Raw genomic sequence first — 26,929 nt, forward strand, 5'->3', positions numbered from 1 at the left:
ATCCACCCACCAGGAGTGAGCCCTTCAGCTGTTATACCTCGCAGGGTGCCCCTGCTTTCAGCGGAGAGGTGCCCATTTTACCAAGCCTTCAGAGCAAAGCACGGGAGGAAGCAGCTACACCCAGGAACCTCCACTATTTGGTCTCATTAGAAACATTTATTAAGGGCAGGTGTTAGCTTTGCAACCTGTTGCATGTTGTACAGGAACTCTACAGTTTTCCTTATTAGCCTTGTTTTTCAGATATTGAAGACTCCGCAGCTTTGTTTTTCAGAAAAGTGACAGTGTCTACTGACAGAGGGCAGGGAAATGCTGATGAGACAATATGGAAGATGTTCTCTTAATTGCTATGTATACCACAGCTCTTCTCTTGTCACTGACATTTGCCAGGGTAAGTACTCTTTGTGCTATACAGAAGTCATAAAGTTCATTTATAAGCATTAAAAAAATCCCAAGCCTAGACTCCTAAGCTGGCTGCAGACAAATACTATTAAAAATCTAGGACATATTGTACTGCACCAGCAGAACAGTTAGATATGTACAAGTCTAGTGATTTCATGGATGGAAAAAGAAAAATTGACATAATTACAAACTTGTCATATTCCACTTCTTTTTTCAGAGCGTTGAATGTCACTTAAAACAAAACAAACAGCCAAGTTCATTTCCCGTGACAAACATCCAGGGACATCTTAAAATTAAAACAGAAGCAACCCAAATCAGAAGGCAAAGGAAACTTTGACAAAGCTTCAGAGACTTGTCAGATACAATCATTCACTAAGTGTACTCAAATCAACCAAAAAGAAGGGCCCCCTTCACCACAATCTGCTGAGCAGTATTGAAAGATTTCACTTGCATTGCTATCCACAAAATTAGCTTAACAAAAAACTGCCACAGGTTTTAATGCTAAGAACAAGCAAACAAAAATTATATTGAGAAAATAAATCAAATGGGTTCAAAAAAAAAAAAACAAACAAAAAACAAGCAAACAGCAACAGAATCTCTGCTCACAGTAGGAAAAGTAAGTCAAAAAGTCAAAGCGCATATTATTTAAGGTAATCCAAAATCTCCCTCCAATTAAAAACTTCAATCAAAAAAAAAAATCAGTTATGTTGAAGTAATGAGACTATTTCTCACCTCTTTCACATGACTCAAGCTGCAAGCTACTTTGGAAAAGAAAAATGGATCAAACATATAAACATAACAGGATTAGAAAAGCCCCAAACAACAATAGCACATGATTTGCCCTAGCTGAAAAGTTATTTCCTAATGAAATTGAGAGGACAAGTTTCAGGTATCACTGGCAGTTACCAGGAATGTGTGTTCAGGAGAAGCAGGGAGTAACTGTCATCCTCTGGGACTTATTTGTTTCATCAGGAATTGTTTTCTACCTGTGGTGCTTCAAGTAACTAAGTGATCAAGTAACTTATTCAGCCAAAAAGCTGTTGAAGGAGAGCATGGACAAGGGCATGAATGAAAGGAACGCTGAGAAGATGAGAAGCTTTTGCCTGTCCTTTTTCTTGGTAACAATAATGGGTGCAGACCAAAATGCCAGTCAATGTCCCATTGCGAAAACATTTTCTCCTTTGTAAATAAACATGTAGGCAGTTATATATTGCAAATAAGTATGAGGCAGAATATAAATTATTCACAGGCAATTATGAATGTTGTCACGGTAATAACTCAACAAGCAGCTGCATTTGGGACAGGAGCCTGGTCCAAGTGCTCTGATGCTGAGGATGTGTTTCTGTTTCAGAACTCACCATTCTTTTTCAAACTCAGTATCCTGCCTCTGGCAAAACAGCATAGTACCTTTCTTTCTAAAAACATTTTGCCAATTGTAAACCCCCGTCTACAAAGTGGGGGGATGTCATCAACCTTATCTCCACATAATTATAAAAATGGTATTCTCTGCCACATAACGTTATGTGGCTCTGCAATATCCAGCCTGGTTTGATGACTGCAATGAACTTTACCAGCTGATTTTATAGTCTGTGTAAAAAATTATTCCTTTTTACTTTTATTTCTGTATGCTTAGCAACAGTAGTTTTAAGAGAGACCAACCATTCCAATTCTCAGTTATCTTTCTACAAACTACAAGAAATTCTTACAAAACAGAGCTGTCACATGATATCTTTGCCAAGGCTTAACAAAGTGTTTTAATAAAGATTTGCATTATTCAGAGGGAGCTGTATTTTAAAGGGAATTATAATGTATATTTGGAATTATTTTTGGTCATTAACACCAAAGTACATTTTTTCAATGACTCCAGAATGGCTATTTTTCATCCAGTATGCTTTCTTTTATATTAATGTTTGTTTTTTATATTAATGTTTATTTCTTATTCCCTAATTTGCTGTTTTAGCTAATTGCACAAGATGTGCAAGTATGAACACTAATTGCTAAATCAGGCTCTGGCTTTTAAAAGACTCGGGGGAAATAAACCAACAAATGTGAGGACAAGGACCTGTTTATTTTCCCTGTGCCTTTTCTGATGGGCTGCAGGAAAAGTCCCAGTATTTTAAGAGAATACACAATTATGCTGAAGAGTGGCTTATTTTTATTTTATTACTGGGGGGGATGGAGAGAGGTTGCTAATCCCTTTTCCAATCATGGAGTCTTGCCAGGGAATTTGCAAGGTATTAATTGCCATATGGAAATCATGTTCATGAATGTGTACATATGTTGCTATGTATACATACAAGCTTATGTACGTATGAGTAGAATGTCTTTGTAGAGACAGTTTTAGTCAACATATTTTGCGGGCTACACAACAGTTGCTGACCACACACACCTGAACTGTTGCCTTGTGCATGCTGACTGTGGAAACGAGTGTGCTCAGTGAGGGTGGAGGTTCTTGGAAGAACACAGAGAAGTTCCATCCTATTTGGATCTCTCTTTCTCTGTTCTTTTCAGTCTGGCACATCTTTTCACGCTGAAGTTTCTGATCTCCAGTGACTACTGCTTTATGATTCAGCCCTGAGCTATCTCCCTTTCTTTTGGCAATTTTAACACAACTGTTGACACAAAATGAGTTATCTGCAATAGTGCATGTCATCCTTGGGACACAGGCAGAAGTCTAGAAAGACAGTAAGGACTTCAGCTTTTAGTTGGTATGCTGTAGAGATTTGTCCTGACTCTGGAACAAATTTTGGGATGTGGGGCTTTTATCTTGATTTTCTTCTAGTTGACACCTTTTGATGACTCCCTAAAATGCTCTAAGATTTAAATTAAACTTAAATGCATTGTCAGTAAGATTCTTGTTTACCAATAGTAAGGAGGACCTATTTCTACTCACTCTCTGTCTATCACTAGCTGTGCTTTCTGACTGTAAGAGTGAGAGTGAAAAACAGCATCCTTCTGGATCCTCGTTTTGCCCTGTGCCGAAAGCAGAGAAGCAGGAACATTGTGTAAGATAGGGGATGATGTAGAGCTGCAAGAAGTCACAGTGTGCTCCATAGCAGCCACAAAGAAGAGGCAGAGCATACAACTGTTTGACTTGCATAAGGCACTGTACAGGGTATTGCCATAAACAGCACTTCATGAGTGCTGAGCTGAAAAAAGGCTTAAGGAGCTCGAGCCAAGTTGGTGGAAACTTCTGAAAACTGTGTCCCACAAAACTTAACACTTCCTTGGAACAACAGATTGAGAGCCTTTTTCCTCCCCGCCAATAAATGGCAAATTAGAGGAACAGAATTCAGTCATTCATGTGGAATCACTTCAGTCACCCCTGGGAACCAGCCTTTTGCCTGAGTCTGAGGCACAAGATAGCATTACTCGTGATCTTACCCTGAGCTAAGTCTTTTGAAAAACATGAAGCGTGCTTGTAAGAGCCTTGGGCTTTGGGTGCTCCCTGAAGCAAGCAGATCCCAGATGAGGCCTGCAAAGTGGCCAGCTCTGACAGACACCTCACGCAGGTTGGCTCTACGCTGTCCCTGCTGAGGGTGTTTCACCATCAGCCGATTAAACATCAAGCAATTTTCATCATTAGTAGTAGACATGCTTGCTGATATTTTCTCCCCAGTGGAGAATGCAATCAACTGAAATGCCCTGCGGTTTTGTTTTAGCAGGTTGCCAAACCTTTTGGCATTGCTTTTGTAGATTCTTCCCCACCATGTTTAGAAGTTGTTGAGAAACTTGCCTGCTACTATTACAGTGATTTATTTATTTATTTATTTATTTTGTAACATGCTCCTAGATGAAATGCACATGGCCATAAAATTGGAGAGTGGTTCTGTAGCAGATTTCCTTTGTGAAGGCCTTTTACAGAGATAAAGGTACTTTATAACACAAACTCCAATGCAGAAACACTCTATCCTCTGCTGACCATCCCCATACAGCAGGATGCTGAAACCTGGAAGTCACTTGGAAAAAGAGAAGACTATAAAACCGACTAAGAATCCATCTGGATTGGTTTGCTGGGAAAAGACTGTGTAAAGCTTGACTTAGTGAAAGGTGAGGTTCATACAAAGTAAAGGAAAGGCAAATTGAGTGCAAATATCCAAATATTTGGAAAAAAAAAAAAAAAAAAGGTTGTGATGATCACTGGCAACCTGAACACATGCTGTCAGTCACCCTCATTAAGTGCTACTTACAGGAAACCAAAGTGAAGATGTTGGGATGAGCAACGCACTGACTTTAAAGAACAGAGGGAAGAGAGGGAAGATTACTGAATATGTATATAGACATGGAAAAGGAAAATGATAAAAGAGGGAACACTTACAGGAGAAAGCAGAGAGAGACCAACCCGTTCACTTACTTCTTCCCTCAGTTCTACTAAAAATATGGCAACTTTTTTTTTTTTTTCTGATTCCTCTTTTTTTCCCTCATTCTCCCTCCCAAATTTCAACACAAAAGATTAATTAGGAGCCTTTTATGGATTTCAGTTAAGAAAATGGCTTTTACATGGCAATATTTTAAAACACTACGAAGGCTAATATCATTTGAATTTTATGCTTAAGAAATATAATCTACAGTACAAAAAAAAAAAAAAAAGACTTACTTCCAAAGTGGCACAGGAGATTATCAGTATGTACAGTAAAAGCACACAATACATCCTGTTGTCTCAGGGGTATTTCAGCTCCTATAGGAGCTGGCTGGCAAAAAATTAAATATGATCAATGTTACACAGAAGAAACATGAAATACAGTAAATTTCAGTAGTGAAACTAGGCTAACTTAAAACAGCCAGTAATCAAACTGGCTAATCGTTGTTGGTTTTGTAGCAGAGGCAGGAATGAGAATCCAAGGCCGCCTGCCCACTACTTTCCTAATGCAGAAGAGAAACTGCAGATTTGGGACAGTGAGGCCAATACTGTTCCCCCTGTCTGAGGAAGAGCATCAGAGCTGGGATCATCTTACGGTGCCCTTTGTATTCCTCATTTGTGCCTCTGATGGACAGATCTTCAAATGCTTCGGTGCTAAGGAAGGGCTGGTGCCCCAGCACAGCATGTCTCTCTTGTTTCTTTCTCTAACAACCAGAAGGGGAACTGGAGCGTGCTGGACTTACCTGGAATCACAGGATGGCATAGGCTGGAAGAAACTTCTAGAGGTCACACGGTCCAAAACAGGGCTAGCCTTGATGTTGGATAAGCATGTTGTCCAAGCAAGTTTTGAGTACGTCCAGTGACAGGAATGCCACAACACCACTGGGCAACCTCTTGCAGCGCCTAACTACTTCCAGTGCCAGAATAGTTTTCATTATCATTCAACAGGAATTTACCTTTCTGCCATTTGTGGCTCTAGTCCTTTTGCTGTACACCTCTGAGGAACGCCTGGATCCATCTTCCTTTGTTGAAGGCATCTGTGAGATCTCCAACTCCTCCCTACCCCAAGCCTTCTTATTTCCAGTCTGGAATAATACATCCCCAGCTGGATTTTACACTGCTAACCAATACTTTTTGAGTTGTTGGCTGAAGTCTGCAGTCATATTCATAGTCAGCTTGTTGACATGGGATGTTTTCACTAGAAGGATGTGGGACTTTATGTTACTTGTTAATGTATTTTGCCTGTTGTGGTTTTTTTTTGTGTGTGTTTCAAGTTGTATAACTGATGAAAAATATTTGAAGGTTTTGAATCAGACAAATCTAGATTTCACATCTTTTAATAATTTAGGAGCCAACCAGAAATTACAGTTATTCAAGACTGTTGTGTTTTCACTTTTGTAGCTATATAAGTGAATGCCGAGTAAATCTGGCATACTCCCATCTATCTTTATCTGACTAATCACTATGAGAAAACATCCCCATCTGAGATGACAATGACAGATTAACTCTAGCCCTCTAGAAGAAGCTGGACAGTGGCACAGCTCCCTTCCTCATCCCACAGAAAAGAAACCAGAGTTTGTCTTTGTAAGCTCCTAGTGGCCAGGCAATAGGCGGTGGGAACAGAGACATTAATCCTACTCCTCCCTGAGGTTATAGGCAGAAAATAGAGCAAATCTCCATGCCTGAGCCCATGTTAGTTCATGCAGAGTAGTGATGGGAGCCAGTCCTAGTCCCCCATGCACGGGGTGGGGGGCTCACAGTTCTGTGCAACAGGGGTACCCTGTCCTGCCCTGGCTTCCCAAAAGGCTGGCTGCATGGCATGCTCCATCACTGAAACTGGACACAAGCTCAGAGCTTTATAGGGAGACATGGAAAGGACTTTATTCAAAAAGACACAGGGCTGAAGAGAGTACAGGAATGAGCTCCTTGACATTTAACTCAGTCATTAGAAGAGTGATTAAAATAAGAAACAGGGAGATATAAGGAGTCTTTACCTGTAAGAGTTACATTATACACTAATTTTACAGTGCAGCCATTCTATTTTTCAAATATTCAAAAATATTTCAGTACTCATTGTAGAATTTTTTTTTTATGTGTAAATTACCTCAGCATTTTAAATTTAGAATATTTTTAAAGTGTGCTTTAATACGAATTTTTTGATCTTGCAAATGTGTAGATGTTATACCTGAAGTAATGTATGTACAACATCCATTAATCGATCTTGTCCTATGCAGCTGATGGCAGAAACCATCAACCATGTCCTGCAAACAGTCAAGTAACAGTACAACTTTAACCACAGTACAATCTTGCTTGACTGCAGAAAGACTAGTCAATTAAAGTCACATTGCTGACATAAGATATATTGGAAAGCTCCTGGGCACTGAAGTGAGCAGTGCAGACTGTTTTCCTTTCCTGATATGTGATTTATAACGTCCCAGACTTTGCAAGAGGACCATGCAGTTTGGATGATAAAGAAGGGGAATTATGCAGCTTGCTCCTCACAACTTGAATAGTTTTGAATGACTGTTTCACATGATTTACTTGGAGCCTTTTTCTCATTCTCTTAATGAAGGAATTGAGACAGAAATGGATATATTTAAGTATCAAAAACATCTCCATGCTTTTCAGAAACAGAGAAACAAGGAAATCAGCAAAACCTATAATTTTCTCTGTCAACATTTAGAATGCACTGCAACTCAATAAACTGCAAACCGTATTAAAGGTATGACAAATTTTGTGCAAGGCCATTATTTTCCCTTAGTAAAATTTTTTGATCATCTCAGAATAAGTGGCATAATGTAGCTCTCAATATGTTTGGTGTTATATTTAAAAGATTTCATTTGTTAAAATTTTCATGTGTTACTAAAGTCAATGCTTGGATGTGGTATAGTTTGTATTAAAGGATAATATTTGAACTAAACATACAGCTTTTTAACAGATGTTTAATTACAGCAGCTTCTCAAACTCAGAAATCATTTGTGGATCCCAGTTATTTCAGAAGAAACTACTTATATACAAATGTGTGCTACTTTGCCCCATTATCTTTTCACTATCATGGGGCAAGACATAGTTGGTAGCATTTTTACCTAAAGAGAGTACCAATTCCTCTTTGCTGGTTCCAAGACAACCTGACCAAAAAACTCTAAAACAAACAAGTAACAGATAAGAAAACTTATTGTTCTTCTAAATTCTTTTAACAAAATACCATCAATAAAAATGGTAACTTCAGAACTCACCTCTTGCTTATATTGTAGTCTTAACTTTCTCACTGTTTGCATTCTCCAACAAGTTGCCTAAGTCTGATTTACTTTTTTATAAATATACAGGAATGCAGTTATTTATTGTCCAACTGCTGCTTTGTTACAGAAGAGTCTTGTTCTCACACTCATAACTATCCACTGGAAAGATTCAGGTTTGAATAGAGATAGAAGTCTTGATTAACAAATACAAAACTGGTTCCTATTAATAATCCTGTATGGACTGAAAGGCAGTTTTGTTATGTTATTAGAGCTCTGAAAGCAGACTTTGTACATTTTGACAATGTCACAATGTTGCAATACTAACTCTTCTCCATCTCCCTGAGAAAGGTGAAACCTGCTACTTTTTGAACCAATCAAGGTCATTCATGATGTAAAAGACAGATACACTGAATGCTTCTCTCACCCTTGGCAAAATTTGTCCCTTTGTGAGGAAGAACCCTATGATACTCGGCAGTACCTTAAGAAGCATGCTGGGCTGGTGCTGCCCCTCTGCAGAGGGACTAATTTAATTTCCACAGTGATACTTGTGCTGCCTTCACTGTGACTGAACACTAAACGTATATTTTACACCACCAACTTGCTTCTTGAAGTCCAGTTTCTGTAAAAAAAGTTAATAAAAGTGAAGATCAAGGAATGAGAAATAGACACATGAAAGGTTTCTAATAACACACACTAAAGATTTTAAATAAATATTTTAATTCTATTATTGGCATTTACAAGTAGAAAGCATACAGTATGTTACAAATTTTATCAAAATGTGAAAAATATGGATGTTACATAAGTAACAAATGTAAAAAAGGTATTTTTCTTACCTTCCCTGAAAGTAAGAAAACTATTCAGCATAGGAAAATATCGATATAAAAACACAGCTTAGGTAAAAAAAAAAAAATTGAAGTTTTTACACAGTACGATAGGTTCATCAGATCTGCATGAAGATGTAGGGACTTTGTGAAGTACTACTTATCCTAAAACCTTAGGGAATTTGGGTCAAACAGTAAGCTACATTAATGAGTCTACAAGTAGTTTTCCCTCATATCCGCTCCAAAATGCTAGAGTGCAGTAATTTTCTATACAATAAATAATTCTTCAAAGTTTTCATCATAGAAAATCATATAATGCAGAAAATGCCACTCCAAAGGTCACAAAGGCTAGGCAGTGCTTTAATAATAATTATGATAATACTTATTATAGTGCTTTATAATGTCTAAGCACTTCAGATGAGTTAACTAATTAGTCCTCACAACACCCCTGTGAGGTAGGTGAGTGTTACTACTACCTTTCCAGAGTACAGATGGGACAATGGGATCTGGGGAGGAGCGCAGGCTGCAGCAGCTGCACAGCTACAATGAGAGGTCAAGAGATGTGGAAATGGAGTTTCTTTCCTCGTTCCCCTTGATCATGATGCTGTGAGCCAGGCAACCTGGCTGTGCTGTGCTGACATATGCTGAGCACTGCCCTCCCACTGGAAGCACTGAGGGGGGGCAGGCAAGGAACAGGGTTGAGCATCCCCAAATATTTTACAGAGATTCAGAAGCTCTCACACAACTTTGTCAATTAAAAAAAATAAAAAACAAAATCCCCAAAAGAAGACAGAAAAGCCCCCAAACAAACAAATTAACAAGCTGAAAAGAACAATATCTCCTAAAGTGCTGACCAGCTTGAGCTGCTTCTAGCACCTCTTGTATGGAATAAGACTTACAGCACTGTTGCCAGCAATTACTCAAGCTGATTTCTTCCATAATCTTTACAGGTGAGCAACTGCAGGATACGGTAACTACGTTTTCTGAGACACCTTGCTACTGTAATTCCTTCATTCATCATCCTTCTTCCATGCACTTCTTAAGGAAAATTAAATCCTCAATACTTTTGCATTGTAAAACACGTTAGTAGCTGGAGACAATATGCACATCCTTCACAATTAAAAAAAATTTAGTTCATTTTCAGAACAAAGCATTATTAATTTAAGAATCACAAACCAAACAACGGTAAATAGGAAACCCTTTTAAAAAGCTGCATGCCAAATATCTTGTTTCGAAATATGCATGCAGGAGAAATAAATTCATCCGAGCATAATTAAATTAAAAATGTTTTAAGTCTCTTTCAGCAGCATAATGGTTATTATTTTCAAAGTCTCCTCCAACCAAACTGGCCTGGGGTGCGAATGCTGACCTTTCCTTTCCTACAACCATACAATGGTCTGATTGTTCCATGGCCTTGCCCTGTGGCAATACCCAGAGACAAAGCCTATACGTACTGTTCTGCTTCCCCCTCCTTGGAAACAGCCTTCGTTGTACCACCTTTGCTGTCTTCACTCGCTGCTGCTGCTGCTGTTTTTTCAGGAAGTGATGCCAAATCCTTGAAAACATCCACATAATGCCCGAAGCCCGGGCCCCAGTTCAAGAGGTTGTCCCAGTTGAAGCTTCCCGCCTGCTGCCCCAGCTTCATGGGCAAGGAGCTCTCCCCGGTGCTGGCCGCCTGTGCCCCCACAGGCCCTCCCTCCCCTCGGCGGCCGGGGTACCGCCGGGGCTTCAGCCTTGCACCATAGTTGTCCTCGTCATCCGCGTCAGACTCGTTGACCTGGGATAATTTGGGCATCCTGGAGGTGTAGGCTATGGGCTTATCCCTGTCGTACTCCATCTCGGAGCATGTGAAGGACTCGTGGGAGTCACTGTCGGAGGAGGATTCGGGTGCGGGAATGCCGTCGGCTGGGTTCCTCGTCCGGGACAGGGGCCTTCTGCAGTCCTCCTCGGAAGAGGACCGGCCGTGGTCGGCACTGCAGATGCTGGGGTTTCTGGGGCGAGGGGTGTTCAGTCTCTCCACCTCTTCGATGGACAGCCCCACCGGAGGAGCAGACTCCAGAGGGATCTGCCCGATGGGCTGCTTCAGGCGGCTGCCCGGTCGGGAGCCGTGGCTCGCCATGGTCTGTGGACTCTTACTTCTTCTCCCCAGCCGAGTGGCGTAGTTGAAAATGCCGGGCTGGCAGACGTCGTTGTGCATCTCCAGCGGGCTCCCTTCCCTTATGGCGAGGTGCAGCTCCCTGGCTGGGCTGTGCCTGTAGAAAGTCGATGACTTGGAGAAGGGTGCGGGGCTGTGCCGAGACAGGGGGTTGGGAGTAGGGCAGGCCGAGTGGCTTAAAGGCGTCGTCCTCAAGCCCTGCCCATAGGACGGCTGGTACGTCAGGCTGCTGGCTCCCAGGGGCATGGGGGACTGCCGGGCAAAGCCCAGCGGGCTGTGCCTCTGGATGGAGAACTTGGGCGTGTGGCTCCGAAACTGCTTGTAGTGCTGGATGATGTCCGCGTCCGAAGGGGCGATGCTGCTGGCATTGTCGATGTCGTAGTGCTCTATTTCGGGCTCGGGGGAGGCCAGAGGGGCGCTGGGGATGGTCTCTGTGGCGTGAGGGATGTCGGTCTCGTCGTAGATGAGATAGGGGTTTTCCCTTTCAATGATATCAGGTTTTGGGTTCCCTTCGGGCTGCTTCCTGACCGTCATGTCATCGCCGTAGGGCGGGATGTTGTCAGGGTCATCGAACGCCACGTTCTCACTCCCTTTTTTCTTCTTCTCCTTTGTTTTCTTCTCCTCCTTCGGGGCTTTTGACTTCTTCCCTCGGCACTGGTTGCAGAGGATGAGGCTGAGGACCAGCAGTGCCAGCACCGTTGCACAGCTGCCCACGATGGCTGGCACGGCCCAGAGGGGCAGGGACAGCTCAGCAGGGTGAGGGGATGGCAGGCACATGTGGCCACCACTGAGCCCCGCTCTGCAGACATGGCCAGGGCCGCAGGAGACCCCCAGGCACGCCACCACCGTCTCACACCTTCGCCCTGCATACGCCTCGGGGCAGCTGCAGGTGAAGCCAGCGTGCAGCCCAGGCTCGCAGCTGCCTCCATTTTGGCAGGGGTTGGAGGCGCAGGCGCCCGGTGGGACACACTGGTAGGCGTACCACTGGTTGATGCACATCAGCTCGCCCCAGCAGGGACTGCTGGCACAGACGTTGGGGCCGCGGCAGCCGATCTTAACTGAGGGGTCTGTTTTGGAGAGGGTGGCGAGGCTGTGCTTGCCAGCGAAGGGGAGGCTCTCCTCGCCATACTTGATGTAGGAAATGCAGCCATCGAAGCCTAGGAAAGAAAGCAGTAGTCACTTTGGGATCTGGAGACTGAGCATGCACTGTCAGAAGATGCAGAAGAAACTCTGAGCATTGATGCCATGCTAAAGGGAAAGCCTGCTATTGATCAGCAGATTAGAAGCTCTGCAGTATGTATTTTACCCCCCTGGAATGAAAGGTAAAACAAACACACAAGCAACAAACTGCAAAACTCAAGGCCATGATGGAGATGGCAGCTTTCTTTTGTGATGCTGTATTAAACAGAATGTGGTGCAAATTGTGCTGTTAGTTACTACATAAAGCCTCCTTATTTTCACAAACACATCTTGGGTGTACTAAGATTATGGTTGCTTCTCCACAGTTTTACCTTCCATTGTAATTAATGTAGAAATATCTGTGATATTAATGACATTGGTGTAATTTTGAGTAACTCCACTTGTTTCACCTGAAGGACGGATTGTTCAGATGTTTCACTATCTAACAACCTGTGTTGAATCATTTAGAGTATGGTGTACGAAATGTTTTCTTGCTTTCTTTAAATGTTTCCTCTTAGTTGTAATGGTTATTTTGTTCATAAACTTTTGACGGTTTTGGGGGGTACATATTAGACAGGAGCTGAAATCTGCTTCTAAGCAAGAGAAGGTTAAGTAAAGGCTGCTCATACCTGGAGCTTCTGATGTAACTTTTATACCTTACAAAAAACACTTTTACTTATTGTAAGTCTGCCAAATCAGAATTCAAAGACGTCAAGGCTTTTAACTTCAATACTAAGATTTCAAAGCAACAGAAGTATTCTTATGTGAATAAACAAAATGTATTCAAATCTGCAGTTAAGAAACTGAAATAAACAAATCATGTTTTCTAGAAGCCCTGCAAAACATTTTGCAATTCCACTGCTTTGAAAGAACAGGCAAATGTTAGCAGAAGCCTACATACAATTCAAAATGTTGCTCTGGCTTTTAAAAATTAGCTAAGCTGCACAGGAGAAGGAACTACTGCCTGAGTACTAAATATGTACCTCAAGTTTGGAAACTGGCAGTATAGTTCAAATGAAGGAAAAACATAATATGAAATTAAATGAAAAAATGTGTTTTGGGTGAAAACAATTTGCCCACGCATAAACTCAACTTTGTCACTTGCTGAGCAGATTAGATTTGAGCTTTGCAATGCAAATAGCTACTTTGGTGCCTGTAGCTTGCCTTTCTTACAAATAGGCTCATCAAAGGAAGTCTGAAGAACATTCTCAGATCTTTATTACAAAGTAGTTTCCTCTTAGAGCAAAATTATCTTGCTAAAATATTAAGTAACCATTTTGCCAAAATACTAAGCAATAAGATCTTTGGATTTTGCAGAAACGCTATATTTTCTAAAACTATATCATTAAAGTAACTCAATTAATTTTCAATTCATAGACCCATTTCATTCAAGCTAAATGAATGGCTCCACTTATTTCAGTAAATAAGCCAAGAATTCAAATGGTTACTATAGAAATATCTATTCTAATAGTATTTAATATCTTTCAAACGAATTTTAACAAATATTTCCTCTAATGACTTCATTCAATATATGTGAATGTTTTCCTTTTCTAATTTTCCCATATTTCTATAACTTCTTATCATCCACATGTAGAGAAACCTGTTCACAGCTGGCTTGGCTGTGCTAACAAAAAACATTAGGTATGATTTCCCTTGTGTTCTTTCCAATTTACCCTTTCAGAGCTGAAGTTGCCTGTTGTGCTTCAGCTAAGCCTCCTGTCTTACAGTGCTAAGGAAGGGCGCTGCTCATGGCAATACTTGTATGCCTCTGAATCAAAAGGGAGCTTTTCCCAAACTTCCCATAGCTTATTTGTAGTCCTACCCTGCCAGAGGTGACACAGAGTTTCAGCGCCGCAATAGCCCACAGAGATGGATTATCCCTGGCTTTTGTGCAGTTGTGTGTGAAGTCTTTTTCCAGCCTAATAATTCTCTGTGTTCCTAAGAGTTAATCCTTTCTGCAAGGGTTTTAGAATAGTACAACCTAACGCTGACCTCTGCTCAGAGCTGTGACAATATGGTATGCACAGATTTGACTGCAAATTATACTCCCAGGTATAACATGTGTGATTGCTGTAAGAAACATGTTTCTTTCTCCTTAACTGCTGAGGGATGGTCCTTGGGATACTATTCACAGTGCCAGGTTTACAGGTAAGTAATATTTAAGACCAAATTTATCAGCTATTATGCTTCAGAAATAATCTACAAGGAGCAGGAAAGTGCCGCTACTCAGTTCTGAAGCACTGCACTTGAGTGAAACAATAAAAAGGAGCAAATATTCCATGCATCATTAGTGTCAGAGGAAGTTTAATTTCTGCAAAAGTACTTCGTGAATGAGAGAATAGCCACTATGAATAGTAAGTTCATGAATAGTTGTGGAAATCTCCATAAAAATAGCTAATGCAGAGTTAAAAGTTATGAATATTGACTGTCTTGAAAAAGCAAATATACTCGAGTTGTATGAGGTGCTGTTATGGATTTACAAGCTTCAAAGGATGTTGTTTTAAAATTTGAACGCTTTCTGATGTCAGAAATGAAATATGAGTGGGTATCAACGTCAAATAAGTTTTGCTCAGAGATGCAAGTCATATAGTGTAAAGGGACATGAAAGTCCAAGGACTTTTTTGTAAGCAAGCGTGTTATTTCTGTATTATTTCCATTTTGAAAGAGCTGTATTTTCTTTCAGCATTACTTATATTTTCATTTTCTCCTGTTTTCACATTCCCAAATAAAGAGGAAATTGAGGATTTAGGTTCACTTTGAAGACCAAGCAAAATGGAGGATTAGCTTGCCTTGTGCTTGGTGGTCTCTTTCAGCAGTGATGTGACACACAGCAACTGAGATTTTGTCAGGTCTACCCAGGTTTGAAAACATTGGATATCCCAGCTTCACAGCCCTGGAATCGTCACCCATGTATGTTTTTGTCTGCCTTTAACAGTGCTTCAGATATTTTTGATCATCTGAGTTCATGCAGAGTTTTATGTCTCCCCCTTGTAAATCCTTGGTATGTCATACACATTGTAATCCAGTATTAAAAAAAACATCATATGAATATGAGATTTTGGATTATACTATCATAGTGGAAGGCAGACAATCATAACTTGTCTGCTGCTGCATTTGACAGTGAGAACTTAGTGTCCTCAATTTTCTTTGTTCCAGCTTTCTTAAAAGCCTCTTTGGCTTTTCCATGCATACACTGCTCATAAAACATACATGTAAAAAGGGTAAAGGTAAGCATAGCATTCATATGATTTCATACCACATTTCAAACCAGTTCACAATACACAAATGTGAAGTGTGAATTTGCAGCTTTCAAAGTTACTTTATCTGGTCGCATTTCTTATAGTCAGGACAATCTTTTAATATAAAAAACTTTGTGAAACCTATGTCTGCATTGTCTGGAATATCTCACAGTTTCTAGCTAAAATCACTTCCATCTTTACTTATTACTGGGGGAATAATATCAAATATATGTTATCTGCATCTTTTGCCAGGGTCTAAGACAGTTGCTTTAACTCTTAAGGGAGACTGATTTACTGATTTTACAGCTAAATGCTGGTCAGAGGGTGGTTCTTTATTGTCCTTGGTTTCTGTTGCTCAGAAATAAATCCTATTCTTCATCTGACAGCAGGATAAAGGAGGAGGAAGTTGGAGTTTCAGAAAATATTTTAATCATATTAATAACAGGGTAAATCCTGCAGTATTTACCAAACCCCTGCAGAGACAAAGTTCTCATTTAGAATTTTTGCCTCAGTAGGTTTGCCTTGATTTTCCAGATTCTGACCCAGGTAGAGAATAGGTCCTTTCTTCTCCATTAACATAACAAAATCATTACAACTCATTTGCAGACAAGCAAGCAAACCCTAACCCTGCCTCCAACAAGATCTGCAGATGGAATGCCGTCTTTTCAAAATAACAAGGCTGCAGTGTATATTAAAGGAACAAAAATTTGCAATCCTTACTCATTCAAATTGCAATTTTCCTGGCAAAGTGTGGAAGTATATTAGTTACTGATAAAGAATTACAGTACTTTCTGCAACCTTTAAGCAAACAGACACCCTTTGTCTGCTCATATGTGCTCATGTGCACTATATTTAAAAAAGAATTAAAAATAATAATACCTGCAACTGTGCTCTTGAAAGGTTGGCTTGGTGGGATTCCTCCCAAAGAAATTGTAAGAACATTTAGTCCACCAAAATCTTGTGTGGTATGGAGAATGTCTCGGCTATGAGTCTTGTCAACCGACAGGATAGTGATAGAGCCATTCTTCTCAATGAGTACAGAATGCCACTGGCCATCCGCAGTGTACACTTCTGGGATATTTCTCTCCACTTTCCCAGCAATTCCAGCATCAGATACGTAATGCACCTTCCCACTTTTTATCTGGTCAGAAAAAAAAGCAAAATGCATCATTTTAAAAGATAGTTACAGACTACTTTCTGCCCCCATATACACATAAGCAACATAATGCCTACTTAGTACAGTTACACATGGCTTTGGTTCTAGTAAGAAGCTCGGGTGTATTTTTCCCCAAACAACCGTTTTATATTAAAAATGCATTAGTTATTTAGCACTAAAAATTTGGCTGCAATTAATTTCATTACTGCATCTGTAGAAAACTTAGAATTGCCATCCACTCAGTCTTTAGCTACTCTCGTAAGAGGAGAACCTATTGAGAACCCAGCTGTAGGGCGTGCGCGTGACAAAACATTTTAATCAATAAAAGACAAACTCTTCCTTCTCCATCAATGCAAGTGGAGAAAATGCTCTGCAGAATGAACAGATGCTGTCCTTGTCCCAAAAGCTTGCATCTAGTTTTCATTATGACACAATAGGAATATGTATATCAGGATTCGAGCAAGATTCCAATTTCCTAACTGTTTGCTGCTAACTTGCATTTTGCAGAAAAATATTTGTGTTTTAAAAATATTTCTAAAGAGTTGTAAAGTATATTATTTTGTGTGCATTTTCAAATGGCTCTTTCTCAGGCAAACTGATTTTAAACTTGCGAGCTATTAGAAGAAAAAAACACATTATTATATCCATGATTTTTTTTTTTTTTGCTTTTTCTTTGCAAAAAAATCCACACTTGTGTGGCAGGATTTTAAACCTCTTATCAGTTCAGTACTAAACGATCCCAAAATGAGATTTAAGATAAAGGAGTGAAAAAACCCACAAGTTTCTCAAATACTGTCTAAGAGTTGGGCATGTCAGCTGACCTCCTAAGGGCTGTACAAGCTTGTAAGCTTTATGCAAGTTCATAAGATGGCTCTGCAACTTGTTGCAGATTTTCTTTCATACTCATCTCTGTTACTCTGCACATTGCTCGTAAGTGTTAAATAAGACAACTCCTTTCCCTTCTGCGTTCCTCACTGTGATCTGCAACAAGAGCGTGCAGAACGTGCACATGCATTGTCCAGGAGAGGTCAGAGACAGTGGTTTGTTGAAAGCTCTATAAGCCTTGCACGCTTTGTTCCAGGAAAAATAATGTTCACCTGGGAAGAACTGTGAGGTGACACACCAACTACAAGAATGCTCTTCTAGCTTCCAGAAACTGTTAAATGCTCTGGATTTAATTCTTTAGTGATGCAACCTTTGTTCATACAGATTAGCTTTAAGATGGATGTAAGACCACGCTCATGTCCTGGCCAAATGTATCTAGCACGTATTCCGTTTGGATCAAGAAAAGCAATGGTTAATATGTGCACGCACTGTGCTTATACCTGCCATAATTTGGTTTATTTGAAGATGGACTATTTGGGAACTCACTGATAAAATTCCCTTTCAAAGACAAGATGCTTTTTGGTATTAGCAAACAGAGGTGGCAGACATCTAAATTATCACACAGCCCAAAGAAAACCCTGTATTTGGAAATGCAGTCACACAGACGATCATTATATTTTAAATACCATTTGCCATAATCATAAGTATTTATAAAAAGACTAACTGGGAAGAATATATACATATATTTATGTTTGCAACAGTTAATTGGCTTGTTAGTTTTATTTTGTCTTTTTCGCTCCATAAAAGTACTGTCTTGTATCATATCAGACAATATCCTCTAAGCTTACGGAAGGACGAAGCACAGACTAATATCTTTTAATTCCATATTAGAGAAGAATTGTATTACTATTTACCTGCCACCAACTGATAATTTCCATACTGATTTATGACTTTAAAGTGCTATTTCTGTTTCTTTCAAACTGCATGTGACTAATGCTCATAAATATTATAGTAGTGGTTTTTACAAAATAAAATTTCCAGAGACAAGACTGGTCCATGTCTTCTTTGACAGGGAAAAAATAATGAATGTTCTTCTTGGTTCCTTGAAGTACAAAGTATTTCTAGATTTGAAACAAATTCTGATGCTGACAATATTGAATAACACTCATTTCTAGGTTTTATTTAAATGGCTGAGCAACTAGTAAGTAGGCTATAATGAAAAGAAGAGCCACTAAAGAGAACGTATTTCTAACTATAAGAATGATTCAACTTTACTAATATTCTGAAACTCCTGTACTGAGCAAATTGCTTCTTATTTGTCTTAAATCTGAGCCTTTACAGATTTATAGCCCACTGGATAAGATATTGTTGAAATGAGCTACGTTCTGATTTATTTCTGCAACTCAATATGTGCATATGGCATATTGCATGCATAGGCAATGTGTAATCCACATTCTCTATTCATACAATTCATAGATCTTAGAGGTACATTACGTGAATCCAGTCTGATTTTAGATGCGATTTTCAGCCAGGTAATTTCACTTTTAACCAGCTGTATTTTTGCCCTTATTTCTAATTGAATTAGTTGTAGCATGCATTATTTGTTAGAAAATATGCTGTGACAAAGAGCTTTACTAATAAAGAAACCCCTGCCTCTTTCCTTTTTGTGCTTTTTTGAGGGGCACTTTCCATCTGAATTTGACTATTGCTTAATTTAATCTGCTAGTTTTTTCATTTTTCCTAGATTAAGGAGCTCTTTATATCATAAATAAGACCCCTTTTCTCCAGGTTGAGGTTTTTTTAGAGGGAGGTTACATGCATCATTTAATGAATCAGTTGCTTGCAATCTCAGTGGTTCTAATTTATTACCATTTCTCTAATTTTATCCCAATCCCAGCTGTACCAAACTCAGCTGACTACAGATAAAAAACGTGAAGGCATGGAGGTAGTCACAGAGTGTATAGCTTTTCTCTAGCTCAATTTTATATTAAAACCACATGCAGGTTTTCTCTGAACGCTTAAACTTTGGATAACAAGCATATTAAAATACTCCAAAATCAGGTTAAGAAACTGTCTGTTTTGAAGCTGGACAAAAGAGTTATAAACAGAAGTTCCTAAAACTCATCTTCTGCACTGGGAGTATATTGAGATGCTAGGGAGACCTATGTATGGGCTGGCTTCGCTGACATCCTGGGCCACCACCACGGGAAGCCCTGGGTGTGAGCAGTGGTGCAGGAGCTGTACTGTACTAACTACAGTGAAACAGACCTTCTGTTTTATTAACTAGCATCATCTGGGAACTTTTTGGCAACAGGCGGTACACTGAAGTTACCTCTCCTTCCTTAAAGGACTGCATCTGTTACTAGGCGAACCTCTGCTCTTTGCCTTTGTGCAGCTGGGGCTAGGACTTGACACTCTCCACTTGCTTGTATAACTACACCAGTATTAACAATAATAAGAGTGTTTGCATAAACACACCAATAGCGCTTTTAGCCAGGAAAGGCAACTCTCTTTTTCTCTCTCTTGTTTTTTGTTTTGTTTTGTTTTTAATTAAAGCTTGAGAGCTGACATGGCAAAGTCTACTACAGAGAAAAAGGTAGTATTTGTGTTCTTTATTTTTAACTCCAGAACACAAAATAATTAGATATTATCAGCTAATATGACTGTGGCACAAACTTCCTATCAAATGACATGGTAAAAGCATATGCCATTGAACTACAGGAGACTTGCTTCTTAAAAGCAGACAGTGTGACAGAAAAGCTCTGTACCTCTGATCAGCACAAGATTTGGGCAGGTGGACAATATCAACGGGGCTGAAGCTTAGAAAGTGTGAATTTCTGTATGAGTTTCTTTAAAAGTCAGGGAAAAAAAAACTTGGAAAGCATTGCAGCAGTCAAGGAAACTTGGAGCTTACACCAACCCAATAAAGGGGCTTGCCAACATCACTGCTGTACTCATTTAGAGTTATGAGTAAATGGACTGAGTCATAGCCAGGAACTGAACCATCTCTTTCTCTTGAGAAAGGTAACTTCTGCAGCAATAAACTCTTGGGAAAGAAAACTGTGTGGCATTTGAAGCATTAATTCAGCTACGTATCTCAAAATAATTTGATATTGACATTGCTCTGTGGGTAACCTCATGAATTCGAGTTATCCCTTACTTCCTAGTTTGATAAGCATGAGCCACATTAGTAGGAATTCATGAAAACTTTTTGGCAATTGTTTGCTAGCTTAAGGAGGGTCCGAGTTTGAGGTTTGAAAAATCAGAAGATAAAAGGCCAATAATGAAACGATTTGATCTGTAGAGTGTAACTTAATGATGATAACAAATATGGCAATATGTAGCATTCCTGCTGCCTTAAAACAGTCACTATTTGGAGTCTGGACAAAACTGATTAGATACAAAGCCATCAAGATCTTCTGATACCTTGGCAAATAGCAAGGGAATTGTTGAGAAGATTAATGATACTGGAGCAGTGCCTAGCTTTAGTTAAAGACCTAGTATTTTAGAAAGGAAACAGCAAGAGTAATGGAAAAATGTGATTTTGATCACTATGCACGAGGCAGTCCAATCAAATCAAACTCAGCATTAGCTGTAATCTTACCTTCACGGTAGTGAAGTTGCTGCTTTCCTGGATGTGAACTAAAATCCCATTCTCGCTTCTTGTCCTGAATTTCACTTCCAAGCGGTCCACATTCAGGGGTTGTGGGCTGGCACCTCTAGCACTGTGTCTCATCATGTATTCACGCTTCTTATTTGGGCTCATGTGGTAGTCAAGCCGTCCTTTGCCTTCCAGCGATAAGGCAGTGTCGGCAGTAATATCTGGGACAAGGACAGGGAAACACTGAGTATGCAGCTCATTGCAGCTATAGTACAGTGATCATCTTCCTGATAACAACCATTTTCTTCAGGGAGGAGATCAAGTTCAGAGCAGGTCAGTGGGAAGAGCAGGAGTGAATGGCAATTTCACCCCCTCTATTCTTTGGCTTGAACCAGAATGTGTGTTTGAGAGTGGGAGTGTGCTAGTAATTTACTGCTGGTATCAGTCAATAGTAAATTAAAACTCACTAGGGAACAAGTGAGGGAGTAGGGAAAAAAATTTGGCTCTTGGAATTGTAATTCCTTCCCAGGGATGTTACTATTTCCATTATTGCAAGCAGGGTTTCATGATATATTGAACTCTAAGCTCTTCAGGGCAGAGATAATGACTTTCTATTTGTGGTGGCATAAAACAAATAAAAAATGGCAGAGCATTGACTACCAAATGCTGTTAAAATTATGGTAAAATTCTTTTGTAAACTGGCACAATAAAAGAACATAAATCAGCTAAACAATAATGGGACATGTGAGAAAACAAAGCCCAGCCATTATATTACAACTATACGGAAATAAATCACTTTGCTCTCCTAGACAATCCTGTACTGATTTACAGAGCTATCCATACTGAAGTTAATAATCCCATTGCATTTACTTACATTTGCCATACTTTCATGCACATAATCTGACAGTCATTTGATAAAAAGGCCTACAGTTCAGAGGAGCCATAAGCACATAGTGTTTATGCAAAGGTAAGACTTCTCCCTTACCCTCTTACCTCCCCACAAAACACAAATCCCTCCCTATGGGCTAGCTGTATTTTGGTTAGTGATTACACCCTATTGGAAGCAGTAGTTTTAAATGAGTGCAAGTTATCTGAAATGTGATATACAGACATGTACAGACATGGAAACATAATATATGCAACTTGATGCTATTTTTAACTCATGAAAGGACAATAGTTCGTTGTGGAATTTTCCTTCATAATTATTTAAGAGGCAGGCATGTTACTTGTTTTCATGATTTCATAAAATTCATTACCCTGTGCCCCTGAACAGAAACTCTTAACAGCAATCAGTTCAACCATATAGTTAGGTGTAGATTAAAAAGAAAGAGTGAAACCCTCTCCATACATTTTTCACAGTGCTTTCCCGTCAGTCCATCTTTGCAGTGGCACTGCTGCCATGACCAGTGATCAACGCAAGTGCCACCATGTTGGCAGGGGCTAGTTGTACAAGCACCTTCTAACCGGGGACATCTGAAACAAATCAGAGAAGAAGATACTGAAGTACATGCATACAAACAAGCAGAGCAAGTGTGCTGGAAAGGGTCATGTGTTTGAATGATATTCCCATTCTTTCCCCCAGAGGTGCAAAAACTGAGAGGCTTTTCTCCCCGGACAGCTGACGTTTCTAAACAGATCCCAACTTTCAGCATCAAGTTATAACAGCCTTATGAAAGAGAAAGGAATTTAGAGACAGTAAAATTCCTATCTTCCGTTATGCAAGAGATGAATAAACTCTTTTAGGTGCTTTTTACACTGCAGACTTCCGGAGACTTCATATCACAAAGAACAGTGCAAACTTGGGGGTCAAAAGAGGAAGGGTGAGCCAGTGAATTTGGATATAAGACTGACATTATTGCTACAACTGTGGCTTTGAATAGTGAGACGGAAAAACAATAGAATTGAATAGTTGATCATTTCCGAAAGACCACTCAGAGGATATGAGGGAAATTCAGTGATACTTGAGAGGCAAAGTGATAGAACAGACATTGTGAATTAAAAAGAAATAAGAGGGAGTAGAGGCTCAGTGAACTACATGAGTACTGTCAAACCCAGGTGGAATTTATAAAGAAATCCAATAACAGGGCTACTCGATTTCAGCCTGCAAAGCAACATTAATAATAATCAGCAACAGAAATGTAATTATGTTGCTTTTTTGAAGTTTCTATAATCTTTTGTGAATTTTTCATCCAAATTCAGTTTCTTCATAAACTTTTCACATTTTATAATAAATTCTACAGCCATTTTTTCACAAGAAATATCTGACGGTGTTTGAATGGAATAGGGCCTGACTTTCATGCTGGCTTCCTATATCGTAAATGCTGTCTATTTGATACCATATATAGCAGACGTACTGATCTAAGATTCCTTGAGCTGCCAAAGCCTGGCTGGGCTCCAGGGGACGTCCGTTGACTGCAAACTCCATTATACAGCCCACAAAATCATGGCTTTCCACCTGTCCTCTTCTTTGAAGGATGGGCTCAACTGACCTGATGCCACCAACGGTAACTCGATTTGGTTGTACATCAAGAGTCCTACAAAAGAGGCAAAAATAAAAGTTTGGCAATACCAGACATAAGACAACAATGACAACAAAGGAGCTGTAACTATTAGCTAAGGTCCGTGGCTAAAGTCCCACTTTTAAAATTTGCATTTTATCTTTAGAAGGGGAGACAGAGAGATGTCTCTATGACATTTAAATTCACAATCAGTTATTGAATGTCAAAATTTCTATTCACTTGACTAAGCAGTGTGCTTGAAAACAAAATGAATAACGATTTTCACTCAATTATGGTCTAAATTATAGATGATATCTAAACAGCTGGAAGATGGATTCATTATTTTACAAATATATAACTCTTTTGCTAGTGGGGAAGCCACCTGTGTCAGGAAATATGACTGTGACTACTGTAAGAAATTAGCAACAATGGTTGGGATTAAAGTTTTTGCTACCTGTAAAGAGGATCTAAAGAAGTGAAGTGCTTCTGAAAAAGGAGCTTTTGAGTTAGTTATGGTAAATAACAAAAAAAAAAAAGTTTGCTTTCTGTACTGGCTGATGTTTAAGAAATGAAAGTTGTAAAAAAAGAAATCTGGAAAGTACTAAAAAAAATTGTCAAAGCAATATATATATATATATTTTAAAGAAAACAGTAATCAGGTAATGCTATTTCTTACACCTTCATGAGAAATTATAGGTATATTTTTAAAAAAGAAGACCTAAAATGAACAACACCAGAGTGAAATATACATGCTACTACAGTAATAGCATTTTGAGTCTAAGACTGTTCTGGCAAGGTAGTTAGGGTTCCAAAAGTAAAAGTGGAGTAGGTTTTGTTAAATATTTGTAGCACTAAATATTGTAGAATTTCAAACTGTCTAAGAGCAGTAATGTATATTTAAAAGCAATTTCATTATAATGAATAAATTTATGTTTTACTCTCTAATTAAGATTTACAAGTTATCAGTAATTACACATGCCTGATATTCTGCTTTGTTAACTTTGTCTGGATTCTGATGTGAAATCTCATACCATTAGGCAAAATGTCTTACCCCCATTTATATCACAGCTTGGACTACCCACAGCTTCTTATGTGGGCTTTTTATGTGTGCCCACAGCCTGGGGACAGAGATGGAGTAGAGAATTGAGAATTTTTGATTAAACTCCTTGTGATGAATAAATCCCATGCACATGGGAATGTGTCCGAGTTGGCAACCAGCAGGACACATAGAAAATATAAATTGCTTCTACAATGATGGGAGACATTTCAGACCTTTGCACACCTCCTGAAGGTGTGAAGCTTAGGCATCTATCCCTTCCCACAGACTAAGCTAAGGGCATGTATATTATTCCAAACTTCTGATTTTAGAGTGTGATTTTTCATTTTACAGAACTAAACCCCACAAATTGAAGAATTATTTACCAGTCAGTGGAAACAGCCACATTGCTAACAGTGCAATAGCCTGGCTCCTGATCCTCAGAGCAGGAATCCACTGTCAGTGATGCTGCCTGCAAAAGCCACACACAAATATGTTGTTTATTGCAAGAGTGTAGTTCCCAATCACATTAAATATTTATGAATAAATATATTATATCAAGAACTTGGCTAGAATGAGCACTTGAGCACAAGAGCACTTGTATATTACCATGTCACTCAGGATCACAAGGTGCTTCAGAAACACTGACCAACTCCGTTCTGCATCACCACAGGGAATACTAAGACATGGATACTAGTGGAGAAGGAGTTAAGTGACTAGGTCATACAGAGAGAGTTAAACACAAAATTTTAGTTTTGGATTTCTTCTCATTTGCTTGTTTTACTCCTTGAAGCTGCAGTTATTTTGGCTCATCCAGTACCCTACTTCTGATCTTAACAGAGAGCTGCTCCCTGCAAACACAAAGGGCATTCTTTCAGGCGCTTGACCATGATACTATACATATTGATCCTGAACTTAACAAAAATGTGCCTTACAAGAGCTGGGAGTACAAATACTAAGATCACTGGTTAAAATAATAACCCAACTGGACCACACTGATAACAGTGAAACATGCAAATACTGCTTGGTGAGCGGGACCAAGCTGACATTCAAAAAAGTGCTGGACATCATTGCTACTGAGAGCAGTCTTCATCTTTAACTTATTATTGTCTCAAAGCTGTCAATCCCAAGAGAACGGCGTTGTTTTTTTTTACCAGTCATTTACACTAAAGCCAATCACAGCACTTTTAATTGTAATTTCTGTACTAAGAGCCTAACCAAAGCTTTCACTAAAATCATGAAGTAACGCCTGTTAATTTAAAAAGGAGTTTTTATTTTATTCCTTATTTAGCAAAGAATTTTCCTCATGGTGATTTATTAATAACAGATGCACTGCAAAAAAACCCTGAAGGTTAGTTATTCCTTAAATCAAATTTTTCAGAAAAATAAACATAATCTCCAAGTTGTACATATCAGCTTCTCACGTTTCCACTAGATGTGTGGTACAGTTTTATGGCAAATTTAAATCAAACATTACTTTTTAAAATGCCTGGGTTTCTATTTTGGTTTAGGTTACTCTACAGGAGCTGAGCAAACAGCAATAGCTATCAGTATGCCATTATTGTGCAATGCCTTCTTCTCCTGCCTGCAATGAAGTTCACAAACAACATCTTGCTGGAATCCCAACAGATTCTCCATGCTATTTCCAAATACATACCGCAAGCTGACGCACTGTATTGACCAAATGCATTTATAGCTCTCAGCCCTAAATAATGTTCTGCAGTATGCCTAAATTGTTCAATTTGCTTTTTTTAATGAAAGCTTATCTTGAATTTCTTTCCATACATAATAAGCAAACTGCTTCTGAGAAATGTCAGTCTGCAGTTCCAAAGCAGATTATGTGCCCTGTATAAATGAAACAATTCATAGGAAGAATAATAAGCTGACTGGTCTGTATGCCATCATATGCATACGTATTTTCCTTCAGAGTTTCAACAACAAAAAATGAAATGAGTTTTTTGTTCTTAGCTCAGTCAGTGTAATCTCCCTAACTTACATCGCTATGCACTGTGAAAGCCAAGCTGCAACCCCAGCTGAAGAGCTAGATATTTGAGAATATATTTTACTTGGACCAGAGTTCATACAATTTATTTTCTAATGTTAGTCAAATGTTCCTGCTTGTTACTTAAGCATTACTCTACGGTTACCGTGCTGCATTATGAGACTTTCTATCCTGTCACTCTGCAATATCTCAGGACTGACAACTTAATGATTTTACCAGTTTCCGATAAAATCCCACTGTGCTGTAGGAAATGACAGATCTGGAACACTGATGGGGGGCTATTTTATACTGTTTTGGACACCTGGGAGACATTTTTCCTGCAGCAGAAATATCTAAGACAAAGGTGATTCTACCTGCATATTGTGTTTGTAAACAGCTGACATTAATGGGATGGTTTAAACTTAAAACTCACACAGAAG

At 39.3% G+C, this 26,929-nt stretch overlaps 1 protein-coding gene across 1 annotated transcript in view; it reads right to left on the reverse strand.

The window, feature by feature from the left end:
• Nucleotides 1-8,701: 8,701 nt before the first annotated feature.
• FAT4 (FAT atypical cadherin 4) overlaps nucleotides 8,702-26,929 on the reverse strand; it is a 142,963-nt gene continuing 124,735 nt past the window's right edge. Inside the window, 6 exon segments of the mRNA XM_040555450.1 lie at nucleotides 8,702-12,131; nucleotides 16,272-16,533; nucleotides 20,978-21,195; nucleotides 22,323-22,447; nucleotides 23,329-23,508; nucleotides 24,895-24,980. Coding sequence (XP_040411384.1) covers nucleotides 10,264-12,131; nucleotides 16,272-16,533; nucleotides 20,978-21,195; nucleotides 22,323-22,447; nucleotides 23,329-23,508; nucleotides 24,895-24,980 — 2,739 coding nt within the window. The 3' untranslated portion in view covers nucleotides 8,702-10,263.

This window comes from Cygnus olor, chromosome 4 (assembly GCF_009769625.2).
Source record: "Cygnus olor isolate bCygOlo1 chromosome 4, bCygOlo1.pri.v2, whole genome shotgun sequence".
Classification (NCBI taxonomy): Eukaryota; Metazoa; Chordata; class Aves; order Anseriformes; family Anatidae; genus Cygnus; species Cygnus olor.